The following is a 21,356-nucleotide window of genomic DNA, read 5'->3' on the forward strand; positions in this document are numbered from 1 at the left end:
TTCTTCCAACTGGTTAGCTCAGTGCTGTTTTTAATAGAATATTATTTATATGTTAAACCTTCTATAGTTCCTTTTATAAACTACCATTCCTACCCCGAAACACACCCAATGTGAGGAAAAGAGGGCGCTAGCTCAACAATACTCGAGTCATCTCCTAGTTCTTTCTAACTTAACCTCTTGACCCAATCTGCTTGCCAGTTTCCGTTTGCTTGTTTCTCCAAAGTAAAGCTTCTTCTGTTTCAGCCCTGTCTTTGCCTTTGCCATCAGTCAAGATGCTCAGCCCTATTTTCACACCTAAGACCCAGAATACACTAGAATAGCCGCACATAAATACTCCATAGTCTCAGGTGGTTCACCCCAGGGCTGAACCAAATTACTCTAACTTTTCCCACCAACTCTTTCCTGGCTCCAAAGTCTAGAACCACACACCACGGATGGCTTTGGCTTAAATCTCCAGAGTACAGGTCAAAATTTCTAGCTACCCATCTTCTGAAAGGAAGTCCACACCCTTCATAAATCATCTATTTATTAATATAGCTTTGTGACATGTACAGGCAAGACAGTCTTCCTAATGTATAATCTACAAAGTTGTGCATTTTGGCCCATTTCTCATTTTATCCTCAAGGAAAGTAGAACAGTGAATCTTTTTCTAAAAACCTTTTATATATACAAACTCCATTGGCTTACTTTTTATCCTTTTCCTAGGTAACTGAAAAATCTCATCCATTCATTAATTTTGTGGTCTCTTCAGAAAGTTTTTATTGAGTATCTAGTAATATAAGACACTGGGCTAGCTTCTAGGGACACAGACACGAAAGGATCCTTAAAGACTCCACAATCCTATAAGAAGACAATAAGCAAATGAACAATTCTGGTATAGCAATGATTCTCAACCCCAGCCGCATCTCGAAATTACTGGTGGAGGTTAAGTCTGTGGTGGTCCCAAAGCACCTTTTTTTTTGGGTTTTATGATAAAAAAGAAATTTAAAACAACAAAAAGCAGAGAGAACCACCCAGTCACCTGCATTGACTTTAAAAAACCTCCTAATTCTGAGGCACTACAATACGCTGACGTTGAGCACTGTGAGAGCTGAACATAGGGCGGGTTATAAAGCAAAGGCACCGCGCCGGGGGTGTGCGTACGCACGGAAGGGGCCGCCTGCTCGCGAAGGCTTCCAGAGGATATGACGCAAGCTGCGTCTTTTCCTAATAGAATTTCCGATCTTTATATTGCCACAGAGATTTCCAGTCAGGACGACGGGGATCCGTCACGTGCCCTCGGCTCCCTGTTATCGCTGCTACGGTCCCTTCCCCGCGGCGTTGCTCTGCCTGGCCGGCATCCCCAGGTAACGGGACACCGCCCTGTCCTCTGCCGTTCAGCTGAACAGCACTCTACGAGCTTCGGGACTTCGCCCTGTTCTCGGGACCTCGAATGATGATAAGAAGAGCATCTCACAAAAAGCTGGATGCGACATGCATTTTATAATTCTACTTCTAAAGATGTGTCCTATAGAAATACTCATACTGGTACTCAGCAAGATCTGTATACCATTTTTATTCAACGAATTTTGCCATTGACTAATATTTTTCCATCTAGGAAAAATTTAACAGCATAGAGTAAAGAATAGTTTTTCTTCTTTGGGAACTGCAATGGCAAGATCATCTTGTGAATGGAGTATGTGAAAATTCAAGTTAACTCGTAATTAAGTGTTATCAAATAAAATATTTTTCCGAAACTATGGCTTAGACAGTTGGTGTTGTTGGGGTGGGTGGGTGGGTGGTGTGTGTGTGTGTGTGTGTGTGTGTGTGTGTGGTCTGTCTGTCTCCCTCCCTCAGTTATGTTCGGATTCTACCTATAATAAAAGGTAAAACTCAATGTAAAAAGAAATACACGTCTTAACTGGTACTATGAAAACATGCTAGAGCAGACACGCTCAGGAAGACTATAGAAATGAATGTAACGTTTATAACTACAGACTGGTTTATCATGCCCATGCCAGGACCATGCTCTCTTCTTCTAAGAGTGTAGGAAATTCCAATTTTAATCCATACAGTTAATGCCTTTGCAGACTCGAACCATCCACACATTTCATTCACACACTTCACAAACGAGAGAATGGGTGAGTTGGCTAAATAACAGTTAAGCTTACTTAACTTCTAACATTCTATGGTTCTCTTCCAATAATTTATAAAACAGGAAAATATCTTGTAGGCTCAATATATACTGATGGAATATGGTTTATAAAATGTTCATAAACTGTAAGTCATGAAAGAAAAATATTTTGTATACTAAAGAGACCACTGCATTTTGCCAGAATGTTGACTTATTGTGTGAATACCTAACACTGAAATACTGAATATCTCATTTATGCAGTTAACTTATTATGTCAAATAAAAACATCTTAAAAATATTTTTGAATTGCAGTTTTGCCACTTACTGTGTGACCCTGGCCGAGTTAGTTAATCTCTCTGTGTCTCAATGTCTTTATTTTTTATATACGCATAACATGAGATAACATGATAAGAGTTACTATAATAAATTAATGAGATGACATTAGAAAGTATCACAACAGTAGGTGCTCAATAAATGCTAGCGTCCTGTTGTTGTTTGCTGACATTTTCCAGCTTTAAAATACATTGTGGATTAATGCCTAATGCTGGCAAGGGTGGGTGGGAAGGGGTGCTTGCAAAACCATGGAAAGGCCTATAAATTAGTACAGCACAAAATTGTTTTACGTGTACCTGATCTCCACCTAGCCAAAATGATGGCTTAAGGGACACTCTCCATTTCCTGTATAAAACATGCAGGCTGATGCCTACATCCCAGTGAACAGTCTTACCTCCGTGTGTTAACCCAAGCAGGTTCTATGTATATGACATATATACAGAATATATGTACGTGACAATTGCTTCTTTACCATATTATGTCATTTAACTACATGGCAAGTGAACTAATAACATATTAGGGAAAAAGTTTCTATGAAAACTAAGCTGAAAGCTTTGAAAAGATTCAATAATGGCAACCGCCATACAAAACTGCCAGCAAATTAGGTTTAAGTGAGACAAGTGAAAAAACTACGCGGGGGGTGGGGATTATAAAAATCTAGAGGACTGATCATCAACTCAGATTGTTGTCACTTAAAAAAAGGTAAGTGTGAAATTTGTAGATGAGGTATTTTGGAATTTGTACTCGTGTAAGAATGACTAAATGGAATTCCAAAGAAGAGAACTGTTCACAAAGAAAAGCCTTGTTCCTACATCAGAAAACTGGTGAATGAATATAAACTTAACAGGCTTTATTATCATGATTTCTTTGGTTTGTCTGTCTTTTGGGCTTAACCGACCAACTACTGATCTCAGTTATATTGGCTAAGATGGTTACTTGCTTTTTAATATGTTTGAAGGATAATCTGGCCTTTTTTTTTTTAAATCAAAATTTCATTCCACATCTAGTAAATCTATTCCAGAAAATAAGTCCCAATCCATGATGGTACATGTACCCAGATGTCCATTCACTGAAGGATTTTTTTAAAAAAAGCAAAATCCCCAAAACGATCTAAACAAATGCCCATCAATAGGGAAACGGTTAAATTAAGTTACTGGTACAACTACCCTGTGGAGTACTACAGAGTCTTTAAAAGAATTCCCAGAGTAAAGCAAAAGAGGAATTTTCTTTTTGTTGTATTTCCTTAATTCTTCTTAAGCCACGTGTAGCCTTTTTTTTTTTTTAACGCCCCACCTCCCCGCTAATTGAAAAAAGAGAGAACTAGGGTAGATCTTCATGAGCGGACGTGCAGTGATGCTCACAATATGCTACCAGCTGAAGAGAAGGAGCGAAGAATACAGAGAGAATGGTATTTTTTTTACTGAGAAAAAAATGTGTATGTAGATGCACAGGATATATATACAGAGAAAAAATATGGAAAGATATTTGCCAAACTCTTAACAGTTGTTAAATCTGAGAAGAGAGACTAGGAGGGAAACAGGACGGGCATCCCCTTATTCTGTTATATATTTCTGTATTGCTTAATTTTGTTTTTAACAATTAAGAAATATAATAAAGATTATTTTTCTTTAAAAAAGGCTTTATGAATCTAAAGGTCACTCAACTAGAGGATTAGCCAAATAAATTACAATACTCATATATGACAGAATATTGCATGGTTCTTAAATCACGTTCACAATAAATAATAAGAAAAGGTTTAGTGTTACACATTTTCTATAACACACACGAGTAGAACTACTAAAATGTTTCATTTTAAAATGATATATATTTAAATACATGTATTTTTATGTGAAACAGTGGTAACTGCAATCCTGAAGGAGCTGCTGTAACCAATTTTATGTTTTCTAAAGACAATCCTGCATATCCATCTCAGGCCTTTAGCAGAGAAAAAATTCAATGCGACTAATTCGTACACACTGGAGACTACAGATTTGCAACTTCTCCCTTTCCCCCCACAAGATGGTACATTTCTGTTCTCTGTAGGGAAATTCAATTAACAATATAAGTCTCCTCCTCCATCAGTGATGGACACCACTGAGGTTTTCCTCGCCACCTCAAGACGTGTAAGATGGGCTTGCTGATTCCCTGACTTGCTAGTTAACAGGAGAATTACTGCCCACTCCTATAAATGACTCAATATGCTTCTTGTCATAAACACAGTGGCAGCTCCTGAAATCAATCTTTCATGACCTTATTGATTAGGACACTTAGAAATAATGAGACTTCACTGGTGGCAGAGTAATGCTCGCAAAAAGAAAAAAAATACTCCAGCGAGGGCTTGCCTATTAACACTGCCAAATTTATCTTCCGATTGCCCTTTGCCTATTACAGACGTTCACCTAGAAATACACATGATAAAAAGTTAATTTTGTGGTTCCTGTGCCTTCTCTTAACACTTCCTGGTAACATATTTTAAATTAACAAAATAAATAAATATAACAATTTTTGACCACTGTCTCCCTACCTTTAAGATCAGTATGGAATTTCCATGGAATGAGAACAGCTGGGTTCTTCTGAGAGCGATTACAGAATAAAAACTATGTAGGAAAACCATATGATTTCACTCACATGTGGGATATAAAACCGAAAGGAACAAATGAACAAGACAAACGAAAACTCATAGAAACAGACAATAGTTTAGCAGTTACCAGAGGGAGGGGGGCGAGGGGGAGGTATAGAAGGGTAAAGTGGGTCAAATATATGGTGATGGAAGATTTGACTTTGGTGAACACAATGCAATACACAGATGATTATTATTGAATTGTACACTTCAAACCTATATAATTTTATTACCAATGTTGCCTCCAATAAATTTTTAAAAACTCAATAGCAAAAACAAAAATAAATAACCCAATTAAAAATGGGCAAAGAATCAAAATAGACATTTTTCCGTAGAAGATAGATGAAAGGCCAACAGGTATAGGAAAAGATGCTCAACATCACTAGGCATTAGGGAAATGCAAATTATTACCGCAATGAGCGGTTACCTCACGCTGGTTAGAACTGCCGTCATGACAAAGACCAGACATAGAAACTGCTGCTGTGGACGCGGAGGAGAGGGAACGCTGCACACTGCGGACAATCCTGGGAACTGCTACGGCTACCACAGAACAGCACGGAGGATCCTCGAAAAGGTACAAACAGAACCACCACCTGATCCAGCAATTCCACTTCTGGGAATACATCCAAAGGAAACAAAAAATCTAACTCCAAAAGATGTGTGCGCCTCTACGGTCACAGCGGCATTGTTTAACAGCCAAGTGCTGGAAACAACCTGAGTGCCCGTCACTACATGAATGGATAAAGAAGTTCTGCTCCATACATACAACAGATTATTATTCAGCCACGAAAAGGAGCAAATCCTGCCATTTGCAACAACAGGGACGGACCGTGAAGGAGAGCAACAAAATAGAGAATAGAAAAATGAGAGAAAAATCAGCAAAACCAAAAGTTGGTTCTTTGAAAAGACCAATGAAACTGACAACCCTTTATACACACTAAAAAAAAAAAAAAAAAGAGACTCTCAGGATTAAAATCAGAAGCGTAAGTGGGGATGGTACTGACCTTCCACTTCAATACCAGGATACGTGTTTAGAAGCAACCCAAATGTCCATCAATGGTGGAATGTATAAATACCATTGTGGTAATTTTATCCAATGACACAGTATATGGCAATGGGGAAAAAACCCTCTACAACAACATAAATTCTTAAGTACATAATCGTAAGAGAAGACACCAAATTACGGAGTAGCATTCCATCTACATAAAGTTCAAAAACAGACATACATAAATGAACATGTATTATTTAGGGGCTAAAAGTGTAAAGAAAAGTATAAAAGTAGTTACTAAAAAGTCAAAGTAACTGTTTATCCAAATATTAAGAGAATGGTATGACTGGCAAAATAAATGTGGGTGGGCCGGAGGGTCCTGGGATGTTGGCAATGCTCTATTTCTCAACTAATAGTCACTGGGTTTTTGCTGTTATAATTATTCATCATTCTGTATTTTATGTAAATTTCTGTGCGTTACATTACATACAAAGCTAGAGGTTTTTAAAAAGAATTTTAAAACCGTCCACAAAGTTAATTTGTGTAAGCATAACAGAAAATATCAAATTGTGTGAAAAATGTTCCTATAAATTAGCCCCATCAATATTCATCACTGACTTTTTATAACAAACTTATTTGCTTTTAAAAGAGTACTTTTCACAAAGAAGCCACAGTGACTACAACAGTGTGTTTATGTAAAGGTAAGCCTCACCATCTAAAAATATAAACAATTTAAAATTATTAACTAATTGTGTTTTTACTGAGATACAGTTAACATAAAATGCACATATTTAGGTATTCGGTTTGATAAATTATGGCAACTGCACACACCTACGTAACCACCACCTAAAACTAAATACACAAACACTTCTCCCTTTGTTTCCCTTGTTTCTTTTTTAAAATTACAATACATATATAAATTAAACCTGTCGGATTCGTGAAATAATAATTAATTCCATTTTCCTTATAATAGTCTTCGAATATAAGCTAGCTGAAGAAGGTATGAAAAACATTTTCTTTTTACTTTGGGCCATATATTTGTCACCTTCTGACAAAATATGGGTGTCATACAACTATATACAGTTATTGACCATCTGCTATAAGGGAATAACTACATAAATTAAGAACATAGTAAGTGAGGGGATAAAAATAAGAGGTTACTAGGATTGAATATTTTCCAGTTCCTCTCAACTGAAGAAGTCCAGCTGAAAATAAGAGAAGCAAAAGCAAATGAAACCATAAAGTCTGGTGAACAGGCAGTGTCTAGCAAGACCCGAAAACAATTTTCTGAACACGATTAGGTTGAAAAGTTCTCAAGGATTAATGGTTTTTCTCCTGAGTCCAGGTATGTGTTAAGTAGCCACGAAGCTCCTGAAAATTGTATAATCGTACTAACCAATGTTACCCCAATAAACAATTAAAAAAAAAAAGCCACAAACCTCAGTTGGCAAAAAGCAGAAAGAAAAAAAGAGGGTGAGTGGGGAAGAGTTTCTACCTTCCTACCCTCCGCAGTTTCTGCTGCCACTTTCCAAGATGAATTTGGAACACTAGAGGACATGGCAAGCTTTGCTACAGCTATCACATATCATGTGACATGACATCGCTCAATTCATTTCAAATTATGAATGCAGCCAGCTATGTGGTTTGCTTATTCATGTTCAAGAGATTCACAGCTGAATCTCTATTTCAATTTGGCAGGATTCTAAAAGTCATGAAAGGCAACTGGACAAACTCCATGACCAATCCATCGGCTTACACTGTTTACTTACAGTAACAGCACACAAATGTCTCGTGTTTCTGATAATCCACAGAATGCTTCTGGGATGCCGTTACTATCCTAGCTTAAATGTTCACCTTCACAGAGTAATGAGAAAAGTCAATGCAAATACGAACCATGCTCACTTGGAGCAAATTTAATACAATGACAAGAATGAGGAAAATGCATATACAAGAATGTTTTAGACGCTCTCATTTGAAATAATCTATCGGCATCTGAAATAATATAGATGATAGGAATTTGGGCTGCAAATCAGCTCCGGAGCTGCAGTATGTTTATTCCCTCCATACTGTGCCAAGGTGCTTCCTTCACAGTGTCTGAAGGTGCAGTGAGGGGGTTCACGGTTATGTCGGGTGGTAGGCTACGGGTGGTCTCGGCTGTGTGAAGGGAAATCTCTCACTGGACTCCACACCTTAGGCAGCACGGAGCCTTTTTTCTCTGTCCCCTCAGTTACGAGGCTTGCACATCCTAACAAATTTGCCAGCTTGGCAAATGCTCTTGGGGAATTCGGTGATAAGAACAACGTTCACAATTCTTGCTTTTTCTTTAAACTGGTAATTATTTAATTTCTCCTTAGCTCTTTGATGCCTTTAAGGAAATTATTTTTTCCAGCATGTTCAGATGCTTTTGTTGGTGGAGCCGGTGCAAATCCAGACCACCATATATCTAAAAGGAGTGGCTGAAGTGTGCCAAAGAGCCTAACATACACAACAAAGCTCCCAGACTTCTATTTCTGAACTGAATCACAAAATCCCAAAAGCCAGAAGGCCCTGAGACCTGGCAACCCCAGTCTCCTCAGTTTCCTGATCTCTTCCGTGACAAGAGTGTTTTTGTGCATCACAAGTGTAGCCCGTTTTCTGTAAGACAGTTCTCAGAACTTCACAAAAACTATCTAAGGAAAACTGTGTCAAGCAGCAAGAGAAAGCATCCACATGCTGAGGTCTAAACTAAGAGGAAAAAGACCTCAATATTCATCTCTCGCATTCTTCAGTGAGTACCTCCCAAGTCCCCTAAGTCCCCCTTCTGTCACTTTAGGCTGCTTCGAATCCCTCTTTGGGTACCTGGCTTTGGCTCTAGTGATTTCGTTACTCCAGGCAGTTCTCTAAACAAATAAGCAAACGAAGGCCATTTACAACTCCTAGACTGAAACCATAAATATCATCAGCTGAATCACGCTGAAATGTCAGGATACATTCTCAACAGAATTCCACATGAAGTGAGTCTGCCCTGGACAGGGAAAAAGGACTTTAGTTATAAAAGCAGCAAAAGGGTCTCGCTGTGGGCACGCCTGGACTCTGCGCTGGGCCTGCCGCGCGAGACCCGGGGCCGGCTCTGCAGCAAGGCTCCCGACGCGGACCGTTCGGACGGGGGACCCAGACCATACGCTTCCCGCCCAGCCCCTCCGAATTACGAGGAATCAGTGCTATTCCAGTAAACTGCCCCTTTGTGAATGAAATTACTTTTCTTAGATTTTCACAATAAATACCTTTCTTATAAAGATCATTTTATTCTTTTCTCAAAAACTCTGATTACTTCAATCTAAAATATCACGATAAGGAGCACATGGTGATATTATCAAGCAATTGCCTTTTAGTTCGAAGTATAGGTACCCTACATAAAAAACAAAACCATTGGCGCAAATGTTAAAATAATTATAGATTTCCCCAAGGCACGTCAAACCTGCGAACACCAGCTAGCCCACGTCTCACAAAGGCCAGTGTCTGAGCCCTCTGGCACCTGAGGGACGAGTTAGGCCGCGGAAGGAGCCTACGTGGCCCTGCCACAGCGCTTCTCTGGGCTCTGACAGACGACAGCACTGGCTGAGGCCAAAATGCAGCCGAGCACCACCTTGTAAATAAAGCTGGTCCGAATTCCCCACGAGGCACGTGCCCTGGACTAGAGCCACGATTCTCAAAGCGTGGTCCTTGGGCCGGCAGCAGTGTCACTTGGGAACTGCTTAGAAATACAAACTCTTGGGACCCACTCCAGACCTCCTGAATGAGACCCCGAGGGGGGCCCAGCGATCTGTGTTTCAACAAGTCCTCTGCGCGACTCTGCAGACTGTAGCCCGAGGCTCCCCGCTTTAGAGAAACTCGTTTGTTCGTGGTGACACAGGAATGTTTCAGCAGCGAATGTTTCCTTTAACCTCTGTCCTCCCCCCGCCCCACCGCAGACCCACTCCTGAAAACGAGTGTCCGCTGTCAGGAGACGGGACAAAAAAACTGTAGTATTAACACAATGAAGTACTCACTATATGACAGAGAAAATGAATGAAAACCGGCTACATTTATAAAGCTTAAATAAAACTCAGAACCGTAACTTTGAACATCGTGACTCACAAAAGTCTGTAGTACGATATTTTATAAAGGTCGTGTACGAGCAAAACTAAATATTATTTAACAATACACTTATGTGATACAGCAATAAAGGCATTTTTAAAAATATAGAGAAAAGACACCCCTTTCGTTCTGCACAGGGTTTCCCTTGGATGTGGGGGATGGTGAGCAAGGACCACACCGGGGACAGTCTAATTCTTAAGTCAGGTGCTGAGTTCACAGCTGTAAACTGTATTTATGTCACTTTTGTCACTACAGTCTTTCTAATGTATAAAATGTTATATAATAAATCTTAAGCCCAGAAAACAAGAAACAAACAAAAAAATGCAACTAATGAACAAATCTGGCCACTACCTGAAGTACTAAAATTAGAAACTATCTGAGACATGAACTGTGTAAACCGTGGTATGTTCTTCTGTTACAAAGAATTTTTAAAGATACGAAAAATTATTTATGATAAAAGTTAGCCAGATATAATAATGTAGAAAATGCACAGTAAAAGGATTAGAATAAAATACAACAAAATGTCAATAGTGGGTATTGCAGGGAGTTTTATTTCTTCTTTGTACATTTAAAATTTTCTATAGTGCATAATAAAGACTTTTAAAATTAAGAATTTTTTAACTGTCATGGAAACATTTAATGACTTTAAGTCATTAAAGAAAACTGCCAAATCTGCTGGAAACAGGAAGGAAATCGATGTTTTGTGAAAATCTGTGCTTTCTGAGCTTTATAATTCAAAGCTTTATATTTTCTGCCACATAATTGTATATCTATTAGTATGATTCCACTTAAAATAATTTCATTTTGTTTATGTGGACAAAAATATGACTGAGAAAACCATGACGCAAAGAACATATTTTTGTTATTGAGCATTTCAATTAAAACAACTGAAAACAACTTCAATTCAATTAGGAACAAAAGGAAAAAAACATCCATCAGTGGCTGTCTTTTGGAGACGGAAGAAACACGGACACTGAGAGTCTGCCTTACAGCCTATGTCCTGTCACAGTGAGAAGGAACCACAAAGGTAGAGGCCAGAGGCCAGAGATTAGTTACATACCTCTTTTTCCAATATTCTAGCGATCTCTCCTAGGGTCCGATCTAAAGCAGAAACCTTATTGTTTGCCCACGACCCACTGTCTTGTACTTGTAGTTGTTTCAGAAGATCTCTGGCTAATCGCTGAAGCCTTCAATACAAAATGATATGGAAAGGAATGAATGAAAGGGAATCACGACATTAATGAATTAGACGACAATATTTCATTTTCCTAAACATTTTGAGACAAAAGGTACTTCCATTATTGTATCAGAAACTACTTCACAGAGCACCCGAGGGGTGAGAAAAATGAACCACTCCCAGAGCTGGTACTGCTCTCCATTCCCAAACAAAAGTGAAGTCCTCAAGGCACAAAACAGCACGGAAGGACGGTGCTGCCCACCTCAAGGACTAGCTAGAGCAACGGCTGCCATCGGTTACCATGTGACGTTCAAACTAGGACAGAACTGGAGATGGGGAGGCGGTGGAGCACGACAGCAGAGAAAACAAGTGTAAGAACCAGAGCAGGTTTTCATACTTTGATTGACATCTTCGAGGTGGACTTGGATATTATGCTATAAGCAGCGTAAACTCTCAATGTCAAACTCTCCATGTTCCAATTTACAAGCAATCTTGGACTGCCTGCCAGTGCTCCTATCAACTAATTAGACAACTAAGCAATCATGTGCTTTTCACCCAGAAATACTACATACTACCCAGATTGTGCGATTCTCCAGTAAGGGGACAGTATGTAATATTTCTTCGTAGCCCTTACTTCTCCAAGGCCTTTCCTTCCCACGTCCTTGCTGGAGCATCTCATCAACAGATAATCACTAGACACTCAGATGTCTCCCATTTTCCCCTACACATCACCCCCCGCTGTCTTACGACTACTTTTCTCGATGACAGATTCCGTAGGCCATCATTACAATCGCTTCCTTGTAAACATGTTCCATTCCCCATCTCTCTCGTTTTGGTTGATACCTTCCTACCAGCCAACTCCAGCAGTGGTCATAACCACCAATGTTTGTTCAGCTCTTGCGCTGGGCATGCACTGTTCTCAGTGCCTTGCACGCATTAAGTTATTTAGCTGCATTAATTGACACCTGCCAGCCTCTTCCATTTCTGACCCTGAGAAGAAGTTCTACCGCGTAAAAGACCAGTATGACTACAGATTCAGGATCTTACTAAGTCTGTCTAGTTTTCTCGCTCTCCACAAAGAGTTTACTTGCTTCATATGTTCCCTAATCCTTTCAAAACTCCACCCTTTCCATCCTCCCTCTTGCTTTTATAAGATCTTACATTTCATAAAGAAACTGGAAGATATCGGAACAAGAAAATCCTCACTTTCTGCCACAAACCTTCAAGCCTGACTGCATCTCACCCACACTCTCCTGCCTCTCTGTGACAATCAAGGAAGAGAGAGCCCTCCATGTAGGCTAATCCTGCCGCTCGGGCTCTGTACGCACCGCGGTCTTTGCAAATGCTCTTCATTCCTTTCTTCTAGAATGCCTCCTCCCACACACATCATCTAGAGAACTCCTACTTATGCTTTAGTTCTTAGGTCACATATTACTTTCTCTGATTTGACCAGTCCTTCAAATCACTCGTCCAAGTCTCGCCTGTGCAGAGCTTTGCAATAAAACTCTCTGCAACGATGGATAGGATGTTCCGTATCTGTCCTATCCGACGCGGTGGCAGCTAAACACCTTAAATACAGTTAATGTGACTGAGGCACTGAATTTTAAGTTGGATTTAATTTTTAATAATTTAAACTTAAACAGCCACATGTGGCTATAAGCTACTGTTATTTCCAGTGCAGAGAAGCACAGCACTCACTGCATGGGAGGTGGTCCCTGCCCACCGTGGCTCACTGCCACGTCCACAGTGCCTAATATGCCACCTCTACACTAGTGTACATGACAGCTACTTAATGACGAATGATTAAAGCAGACATTTCTTCTTCACATTCTTAATTACACTCATAACCTCCCAGGTTACAAAATACTGTCACGTCTATGATCTTATTTAACCATCTGAAAAAACACTGCCCATTACTATTATCCCTGTTTGAAAAATGAAGAAACAAAGGCTTAGGCAGAACAGGAGACTCTCCCCAGGTCTCACAACTGTTAAGGTGTGGCTGGGACTAGGGATCTAGGCAGTCGACCTTCAAACCTCACGCTTCTGTCTGCATCCTAGAACACGATTTCTTCCACGAATGCACTTATGTAAAATTTTTAAATTTCTCAAAGAATACGACAGCAAACGTAGATAAAAAAGGGCACTGGTGAACTCGTTTAAACCTAAGCTATCCGCATGAAGTTCCTCTGACATGCCAACGAATGAATACGAACTCTAGAGGCAGAAACACGCGTGCCTGAATTCGGGCTCCAGCGCACACCGCATGCGTAAGCCCTGGGAAGGTTATTTGACCACTCTGCATCTCGGTTTCTTTCTCTTAAAAGTGGAGATAACATATATTCTTTCCTTTTAAAGCTTCTGAAGATCAGAGGTAATTAACTCAATGTACTGAACGTCACCCACTAAAGCAGACATTCGATAAATGACCATCGTGACTGCTGTTCACAGACAGGAGGTCTCAATCTAACAAAGGGGCAAAGGGAATGTAAAAAATACAAAAACTGAGTCAGAGCAACATACTTCTTTTCCCTTCTAATCGAACACGGGCTGGAGTCCCATCCGATTAGAGTTACTCACCTTATCATGTGGAAGAATACTGGCAGTGAACTTCACTGTGTGATAGATAAGCAGCCACTTCAGCTTTTGGCTGAATGCAGCCTGTACACCATGTAACCCAATATCCAGCCACGGCAACTGATGCATACGAATCTACAGTATTCTTACCAAGAATGCTCACATTCCACTGAGAACCAGACATACTTAGGGAGGCACAAGAACCATTTTAATTCACAGAATACAAGAGGCTTGTATTTCACCCTGAGGTAAATCAAATCTGGGATTCATGTGAACCTACCCTCCAAGGAAGAACGCCAAGGCAAGGGGGCGCATAGGTAACATGAGCTAAACCTCCGCTTCGTTCCCTGCCTCCACGGAAGGACCACAAATAATACAGCCCCTCTCAAGACAAAAGGCATCGGATTCTGATTCATCCTATAAATAAATACAGAATGTCACAGGACTGAAAGCCCTGAAAGCTATATTTTCCCTCAAGGGCAAGGACAGGAGATGTTTTAGAGGGTGCAGTTTTTAACAGAAATAGTCCTCTGGGTTTCTGCTGGCAGACAATTTCTCTGGCATGAAAAGAAAAAGTGGAGGCTCTGTAACGCCTGGCCTAAAATACAAAAAGTGTCCATATGGTAAATGGCTTTGCGGAGAATGTTGTTTGGTCAGATATTTTCTTCTCGAAACTTGAACCAATTCCGAGGACAATTCTAAGTTCACATCTGTCACTGATGAATGTAAGAAGTATCTCTGTAAGGAGCCCTAACTTTCGTCACAGTGAACTTCTGGGGAGTTTGTTAGGGTCGCCGGGAAGATCTGTGAAAGAGTAAGGACAGAGACTGGGTCCACTCTAGGGCGATGGACACAAAGACAAACGCGTGAACTTTCCTTCTGCTTTCACCTCCTCTGTGTGAAAGGCACATGGTTCCCCTTCTTAAGCCTGTATTTCTATACAAGAGCTCGAGAAATCCCTACTAAGATGAAAAAAATCAGTGCACATGTATTTCTTCCTCCTTCAGACACTGTTCCTTTTGCCTGCTGGGATCCCTCTCACGGGAAAAACCCCACATTCCCTTCCAGGGGACCTCTCACCCCCAGTTACACAGGGACACCAGGGTGCTGCTCCCAGGCACGCGTTCTCAGTGGACACTGCTAGGAAACGTGTGTATGTTACTTTACAATGAATATGTGAAACGGCTCATGTGTACGTTTTTATCTACGTCCACGTCCATTTCTACATATCGGAAAATATGCGTTAAAACTGGTACCTACAATTCCAATGCGTCGCCACAGGGTTTTGCTCCTTTCCATGGGCACGTTGTTAATTCTCTTCTGCAGCAGTGAGTGGCCCGCCTTCCATCGTCCTGGGCGACTTACCTACTGGACCAGCCCCCACTCGTGGCAGGTGGCGTCCCTGCCCCTGCACGCATGCTATCATCTCCGCCCTCTCGCCCTGCTGGGGTTTCCACACTCCTGCCAGGCCGCCCCCAAACCCCGACGCAGGCCGCTGCGTGGTGCTCTTCCATCTAGTGGCTTCGGGACTGAGTCTTTCTGGAAAGGGGAGGAGTGACTAGAGGAAGAGCTACCTCCATTTCCATTTATTAGCAAGAATCATTTTACAAGGAGTCATCACTCTCCACCGACCACTCGGTTACCGAGGCCACTCGTGACAGCAGCTCCCCTTCTGAAGCGCAAAGCGCCCCTCCTATCCCAGCAGGAAACGCCTCCAGTTGGCTCCTGAGTCCGCTGACAAAACACTGGCCATCTGTGAGCATTTCCTAGCCATCTAGTATGACAGGACATTCAGATCTGGAATTGGGCGTTTTCCCAGGAAGTTCATGGTTTGCCAAGTGAGAAAGGACATTTCAGGTCCCAAATCAGCAAGCACAGAAGATGCTCACTGTTGCCGCATGGCTGCTGTTTCCAGGTCTCTCCAACAGACAGAGGCGGAAATGAAGGTGTGGACACGCGCAAATACACATGCACACGGCACTTTTCATGAGATAAGACACTTCCTAGTTCCTATCATTCGAATGAAGGGCTGTAGCGAACCCTACTGCGTACATCACATCTGTTGCGTTTCTTTCAGACTGAGGGTGCAGAGTCTCAGAAGTACGGGGGCTGGAAAAATCCTGGTCTCCATAACCCCCTTTGCTTTAACCCACATGATGTGCACAACAGACTCAGAATGCCTTTACCAACAAGACCATCACCGATACCATAAAGAATGGGCAATTTTTTAACACAAGTTTCCCCCATTCTCCCTGATCTTTTTCTTATAAAATTATCTGAGATACAGCTCTTACATAACATCCTTTTTCTCCTGGCCCTCAGTTAGACATAATTCCACAAGAAACCTTAACTTGCAAGTTCATCACTAGTCCTTATGTTGATGTCTCTTAATAATTTTGATTGTCTAAAGTACATTCTGTATTAGTATTTAAGATCTCCCAGAAAAGGAAATGTGGATCAAGCCTTTTGCAGCTGGAAAACTGATTTTCTGAGGGCAGAGAATCACTGACATACAGGAGCAGGAACTAAGGCGACATTGTTCCCATGAGCCCTTGCGGAGGCGCCTACTTGAGAACGACATCAGGTGCTTTTCTCAAACAGATTTACTCTATGTCCCAGCGAAAACCTGTGGGTTACTTTGGGGTTCTCTTTCCTTATGCCCGTTACCCCAGTTCGCTTTGCTTTCTCTCACGCTGATGTCATACCATACGGGTTTTGTGGCGACTGTTCCCGCCCACTCGCTTTTTGGATTTCCTGAAGATACATGGCCTTGTAAATGCCGCCATCAGGTTTTAGTTTTCTCAAGTCTTTATGTGGTTTCTATGTGAGCATTCAGAGATACGAAAAAATTATGCTTCCGTTGCTACTGCCATTTTTCCTAGACTTACGATTTCAAAGAGTATGCTGGCTGCACTGTGGCTGAGAGACTGTGGTGAGCGAGGGCAGGAGCGCTGAGGACCGGCTAGGAGGCTGCCACGATGACGCGAGCAGAGGGACGGTGGGACGAAGCTTCACTACGGGGATGAGGAACAGTGTCGGGTTCCGAACATATTGGAAAGAGAGAGCCAGCAGAGTTTGTCGATGGACCAAAAGTGAAGTGTGAGAAAAAGAGGGTGACTGTACAGATTTTACCCTCGACATAAAGGACTGACTTGCCATTTTCTAAAATGAGCAATAATATAAGGTTTGGGAGTGAATTTCGGGAGTCTAATTTTGCCCATGTTCACTTGAGGGGTCCATGCGGAAATGCTAAATAGGAAGCTGGACACAGGAGTCTGGAGGTCTGTGGGGAGATCTGGGCTGGAGACATAAACTGAAAATCTATCAGTGACTAGGTGTTTAAAGTCACGAACCTGAACGAGACTGCCCAGGGAGTAATGGTCTGTTTGAACTCTCGGGACGAAGGCACGCCGATGTTTGGAGTCCAGGAGAGGAAGGTGAATAAGCAAAAGGGAAGTAAAAAGAGCAGCCAGGCAAGTAAGAGGACTGTCCAGAGAAAGCTGTGTAGCACACTGCTACATCGAAGGCCCCCCTGAATTATGTTTTGCAAGCCTTGACTGGTACAGTCTCCTTGTACAGTGACTACGGACTTTGCAAAATGACTTGCTTTGACCAACGGAACATAAGCGAAGGTGACATAAGCAGAGGCCTGATAAGGCTTGGCATCCCTTATGAATACTGATGCAAAAATCCTCACCAAATCAAGCAAAACCAATTCGAGAGCAGATTAAAGGGTCATGCACCATGACCGAGTAATCTGTCCCTCTCAAGGGGACTGACCCGGGCTTCTTTGCACAGGGGAGCAAGGAAGTAAGGCTGAGAGCAGAAGCCTCAAGACTTCTGAGGCCAAGGCCTGAAAGTCACGTATGGCTTCCGCGGCATTCTCTGAGTCAAAACAAGTCGAAAGGCGAGAGCACATTCAGGAGGGAAGGCAACAGGGTCCACCCTTGACGGGAGGTGGGAACGTTACATTACAAAGGCGTTCGCCTCTGGGACTGGCTCCACTTCCTCTGGCCATCTTTGCGAACACTTTGCCACTGTCATATATTAAATTTTCCTCAAATATCTGGCTAAATTTCTAGATTTTTTTAAAATCTCGCCCATCAGTTTGTATTATTACTCATGTGTCAATGAAAAATGGTTTTAACTGCCTATCTATTAGCTCTGTCCTACTCAAAAAATTTTTTCCTAGAAATTCTCATTTACTCTTCTGAGTTCTTTTACTCTTCGATTCTGTTTTTGAAACGCTGTCACGTAACTGGGATTGCATGACCTTTGCAGGAGAAGTTGCCGCACTGTGTCTTTTATCCGAGAGTATAACTCGTCTTTCTATGTCTTCTTTTATATCCCTTGTTAGCATTTTTAGGTTGAATTTTATAGAGCCTTCATTAATTTCTTGTTTGAGTATATTCTTAGTTTCCTTTTTTATTGTTACTGAAAATGACATTTATATTTTCCAACTGATAATCAGAAACAAAAGCCCTCACCCTCTATATCCTGGATATGCTTCTGCGTAGCCTACAGCCAGTCACTTTCCTCTCTAGGCACAGGCTCCCTGATGAAGACCACTGAGTCACTGTGAGGAGTAAATGAATCAACATATGTAAAGCGCCCGGCATAAGGTGAAGGCTCAGCAAACATCGCCCGTCATTAATAGCATCACATTAATTTGGTAATCAGCCATTTTACTGAGTTCTCGTTTCTATCAGTCTTTCACTTGATTCTCTTGGTCTTTACAGATATACAGTATCAGAATAATCTTGATAAATTTGTTAATTTCTTTACTATTTTATATTTCTTTATCTCCTTTTAGAATAGCACTGGCTAATAGCTCTGGAACAATAATAAATAAAAGTAATTATCTGATGAGTGTCTTATTTCTGACAGGCAGAAATATTTCTATTCTAAATGAAAATAATTGCTCCATTGAAATGCTACAGCCTATCTATCGATAACTATGCTGTTACGGATATTCCTCAATTTGTGGCATTTAAGTGTTTCTTGATCTTTTTCACTATTAAAAAAGTCACCTTTTATATAAATATTCGGGCACATTCTGCATTATTTCACTGGGCAGCATGACGTCTAAGGTGGACATCCTAAGCTTCAATTCGCACAGCCTTCCACGGGCTCCACCCGCCTGCACTCCCGTCGGCACTGTGTGAGTGCCTTTCTCATGCCCCTCTGCTGGCAGTGTGGTAGAGAGACAAACTGATGTTTTTCTTTACTTAGCTATTGTGTAGTCACACTGACATCCAATATGGAGTCTAAATCCTCATCTGCCCAAAGCGGCTGTCACAACAGTCCTAAAAGAGAACCTACCACAAGAACCAGCAGCGTTGCCAGAACCTGTTCTGTCGGAACAGGGTTTCTCTACATCAGAACTGACGTTTGGATGAGATAATTCTCTGCCGTAGGGGACTGTCTTGTGCACTGAAGAATGCTTAACAGCATCCCTGGTCTCTACACACTTGATGGCAGGAGTGCCATTTCCCAAATTATGATAACCAAAATGTTGTCGTATATCCCCAGAGCAAAATGTCCCCTGGCAAAATCGTCCCCAGCTGGACGCCACGGTGTTAGGAAAATAAAGTTCTAGGCATCAGATAGAAAGCCCGTGATATAGGCATACAATGACGGTTCAGCTAAACTTTTCTTGTAGGTGGAGACCAAAGAGATGGAGAACTAAAATGGAGGATAAAATACTCACTTGGCTTTATAAGGTGAGTCAGAGCCAGAATTCTTTGTTTCCATTAAACTTTCATATTCTTTGGCCCTGAACAGAAAGAAATTTAATCACTGTTAGTTATTCTGCTGCTGATTTTTATAACAAAAACTTTGGCTGTGTTTTTCCTCTTCCGGCGTTATGAACATTATGATATTAATTTTAACACTTTGGTTTCTGTAACTGCTTCTTTAAAGTACTATAAATGCTATCAAAAAAAGGCCAAAAAATACATAGTTCCTCCTAGGATAGAGAACAGGTTCACAAAAACACTTGTGAGTTTACAGATCTGGTACAGAACAATGCTTACTTTTCGGAAATGTTAAAATCATGATAATTAAATCTGAAACCCTTTTAAGCTTCTACTAGGCAGCTGAGGTGGCTGAATGTCTATGTACCTCAAGAAGTCTATAGTGCAAAACCAAATACAGGTAAAGAACAGTCATGTAACTTTAGAAACAATTCTAAAAACAGTAGAAATAATTTGACCGCACATTCAAAGATTTGTTTTGTTCTGCTTTGGTTATTTATACCACCTAAAAACCAAATGTCTGGAAAGATCTGAGATAATACTTCTCTGCCACTGTCTAACTAGGCTCTGGCTCGGCTGAACCTGTAGGTTACAGCACCAAGAGGTCATCAATCTAATACAGGTGTCACTACAATAATCCACTCATGTTGACTTAATCTGTCAACTTCTTTTTTTGGAAAGAAAGGGAGGAAAAGGTTAATTTAAATTTTACTGTTCACCCAAAGAGTCCTAGTCTCAAAGAACTAGTCCAGTTACCAATGAAAGAATTAGTCGCAATGTCTACCAATCCAGACAGCAATGCAGATGAAAAAATAAACCGTCCTTCATGAATAACATGAAAGACACAAATTTCAACAGGCCTCATAAGGAAAAGGCAAATGAGCACAGGTTATGCTTGGGAATAAAGGAGTAACCAAATTAGAATTAAACATTAAATGATGTATTATTTAAATCTATGCACGTTCACTGCTATCAGCCAAAATACTAAGACACATCAAAATAAAGAAAGAATCACTTTTTAGTTGCACGTAATTGTGACCTCATATGAAAGGTAGGAAAAAAATTAAAATTATTCAGGGTTCCAAGTACATCTAGGGCTTAAAGCGGTGACACGGAAGGAGGTTGGGGAGCCAGCTGTACAGATACATGTGGGAAGAGTCATCCAGGAAGAGGAAATCTGAGGTTTTATAGATAAGGAAATGACATGATCTGACTTAAATTTTAACAGGCTCCCTCTGGCTGGAGTGTTCAGACTGCAAGGAGGCAAAGGCAGAAACACGGAGACAGCCAGGGGCTGCTGCAATCATCGAGGTGAGCGAAGCTGGTCTGGGGCAAGCAGAGACGTTAGACACCCAGATGCTGAACATGTTTTAAAGCAAAGCTAACATTATTAGCAGTTGGACTGGATGTGAGAGAGGAATGGGAGAAACAGAAGGGACTGGGGACAGAGGAAGAACGGGAACTTGTTTTGGACATACCAAGTCCAAGGAAACTTGAAGACAGGAAAGTGGTAAGTAGAGGATATTCGAACCACAGGACCAGGTCAGCTCACCCAGCGAATGTGTACATAGAGAAAGAAGGAGTCCAAAGAATGGGTCCGCAGCATTTCAGTGTCCGAAGGCCAGCAAGTTCTTAGCACAAACTAGGGAGGAAGGTCTGTAACACCCTGACAGACA

General features: G+C 41.2%; 1 protein-coding gene across 1 annotated transcript in view; it reads right to left on the reverse strand.

Annotated features, from left to right (window-relative positions):
* The window catches only part of SCAPER (S-phase cyclin A associated protein in the ER), a 166,924-nt gene that overhangs the window by 66,076 nt on the left and 79,492 nt on the right, over positions 1-21,356 (reverse strand). Inside the window, exons 22-23 of the mRNA XM_039858331.1 lie at positions 19,635-19,700; positions 11,231-11,357 (exon numbers count right to left, since the gene is read on the reverse strand). Of these exons, the coding sequence (XP_039714265.1) occupies positions 11,231-11,357; positions 19,635-19,700 (193 nt within the window). The remainder of the gene's footprint in view (positions 1-11,230; positions 11,358-19,634; positions 19,701-21,356) is intronic.

The sequence above is a fragment of the Pteropus medius genome, unplaced genomic scaffold (assembly GCF_902729225.1).
Source record: "Pteropus medius unplaced genomic scaffold, Ma_sr-lr_union100, whole genome shotgun sequence".
Lineage (NCBI taxonomy): Eukaryota > Metazoa > Chordata > Mammalia > Chiroptera > Pteropodidae > Pteropus > Pteropus medius.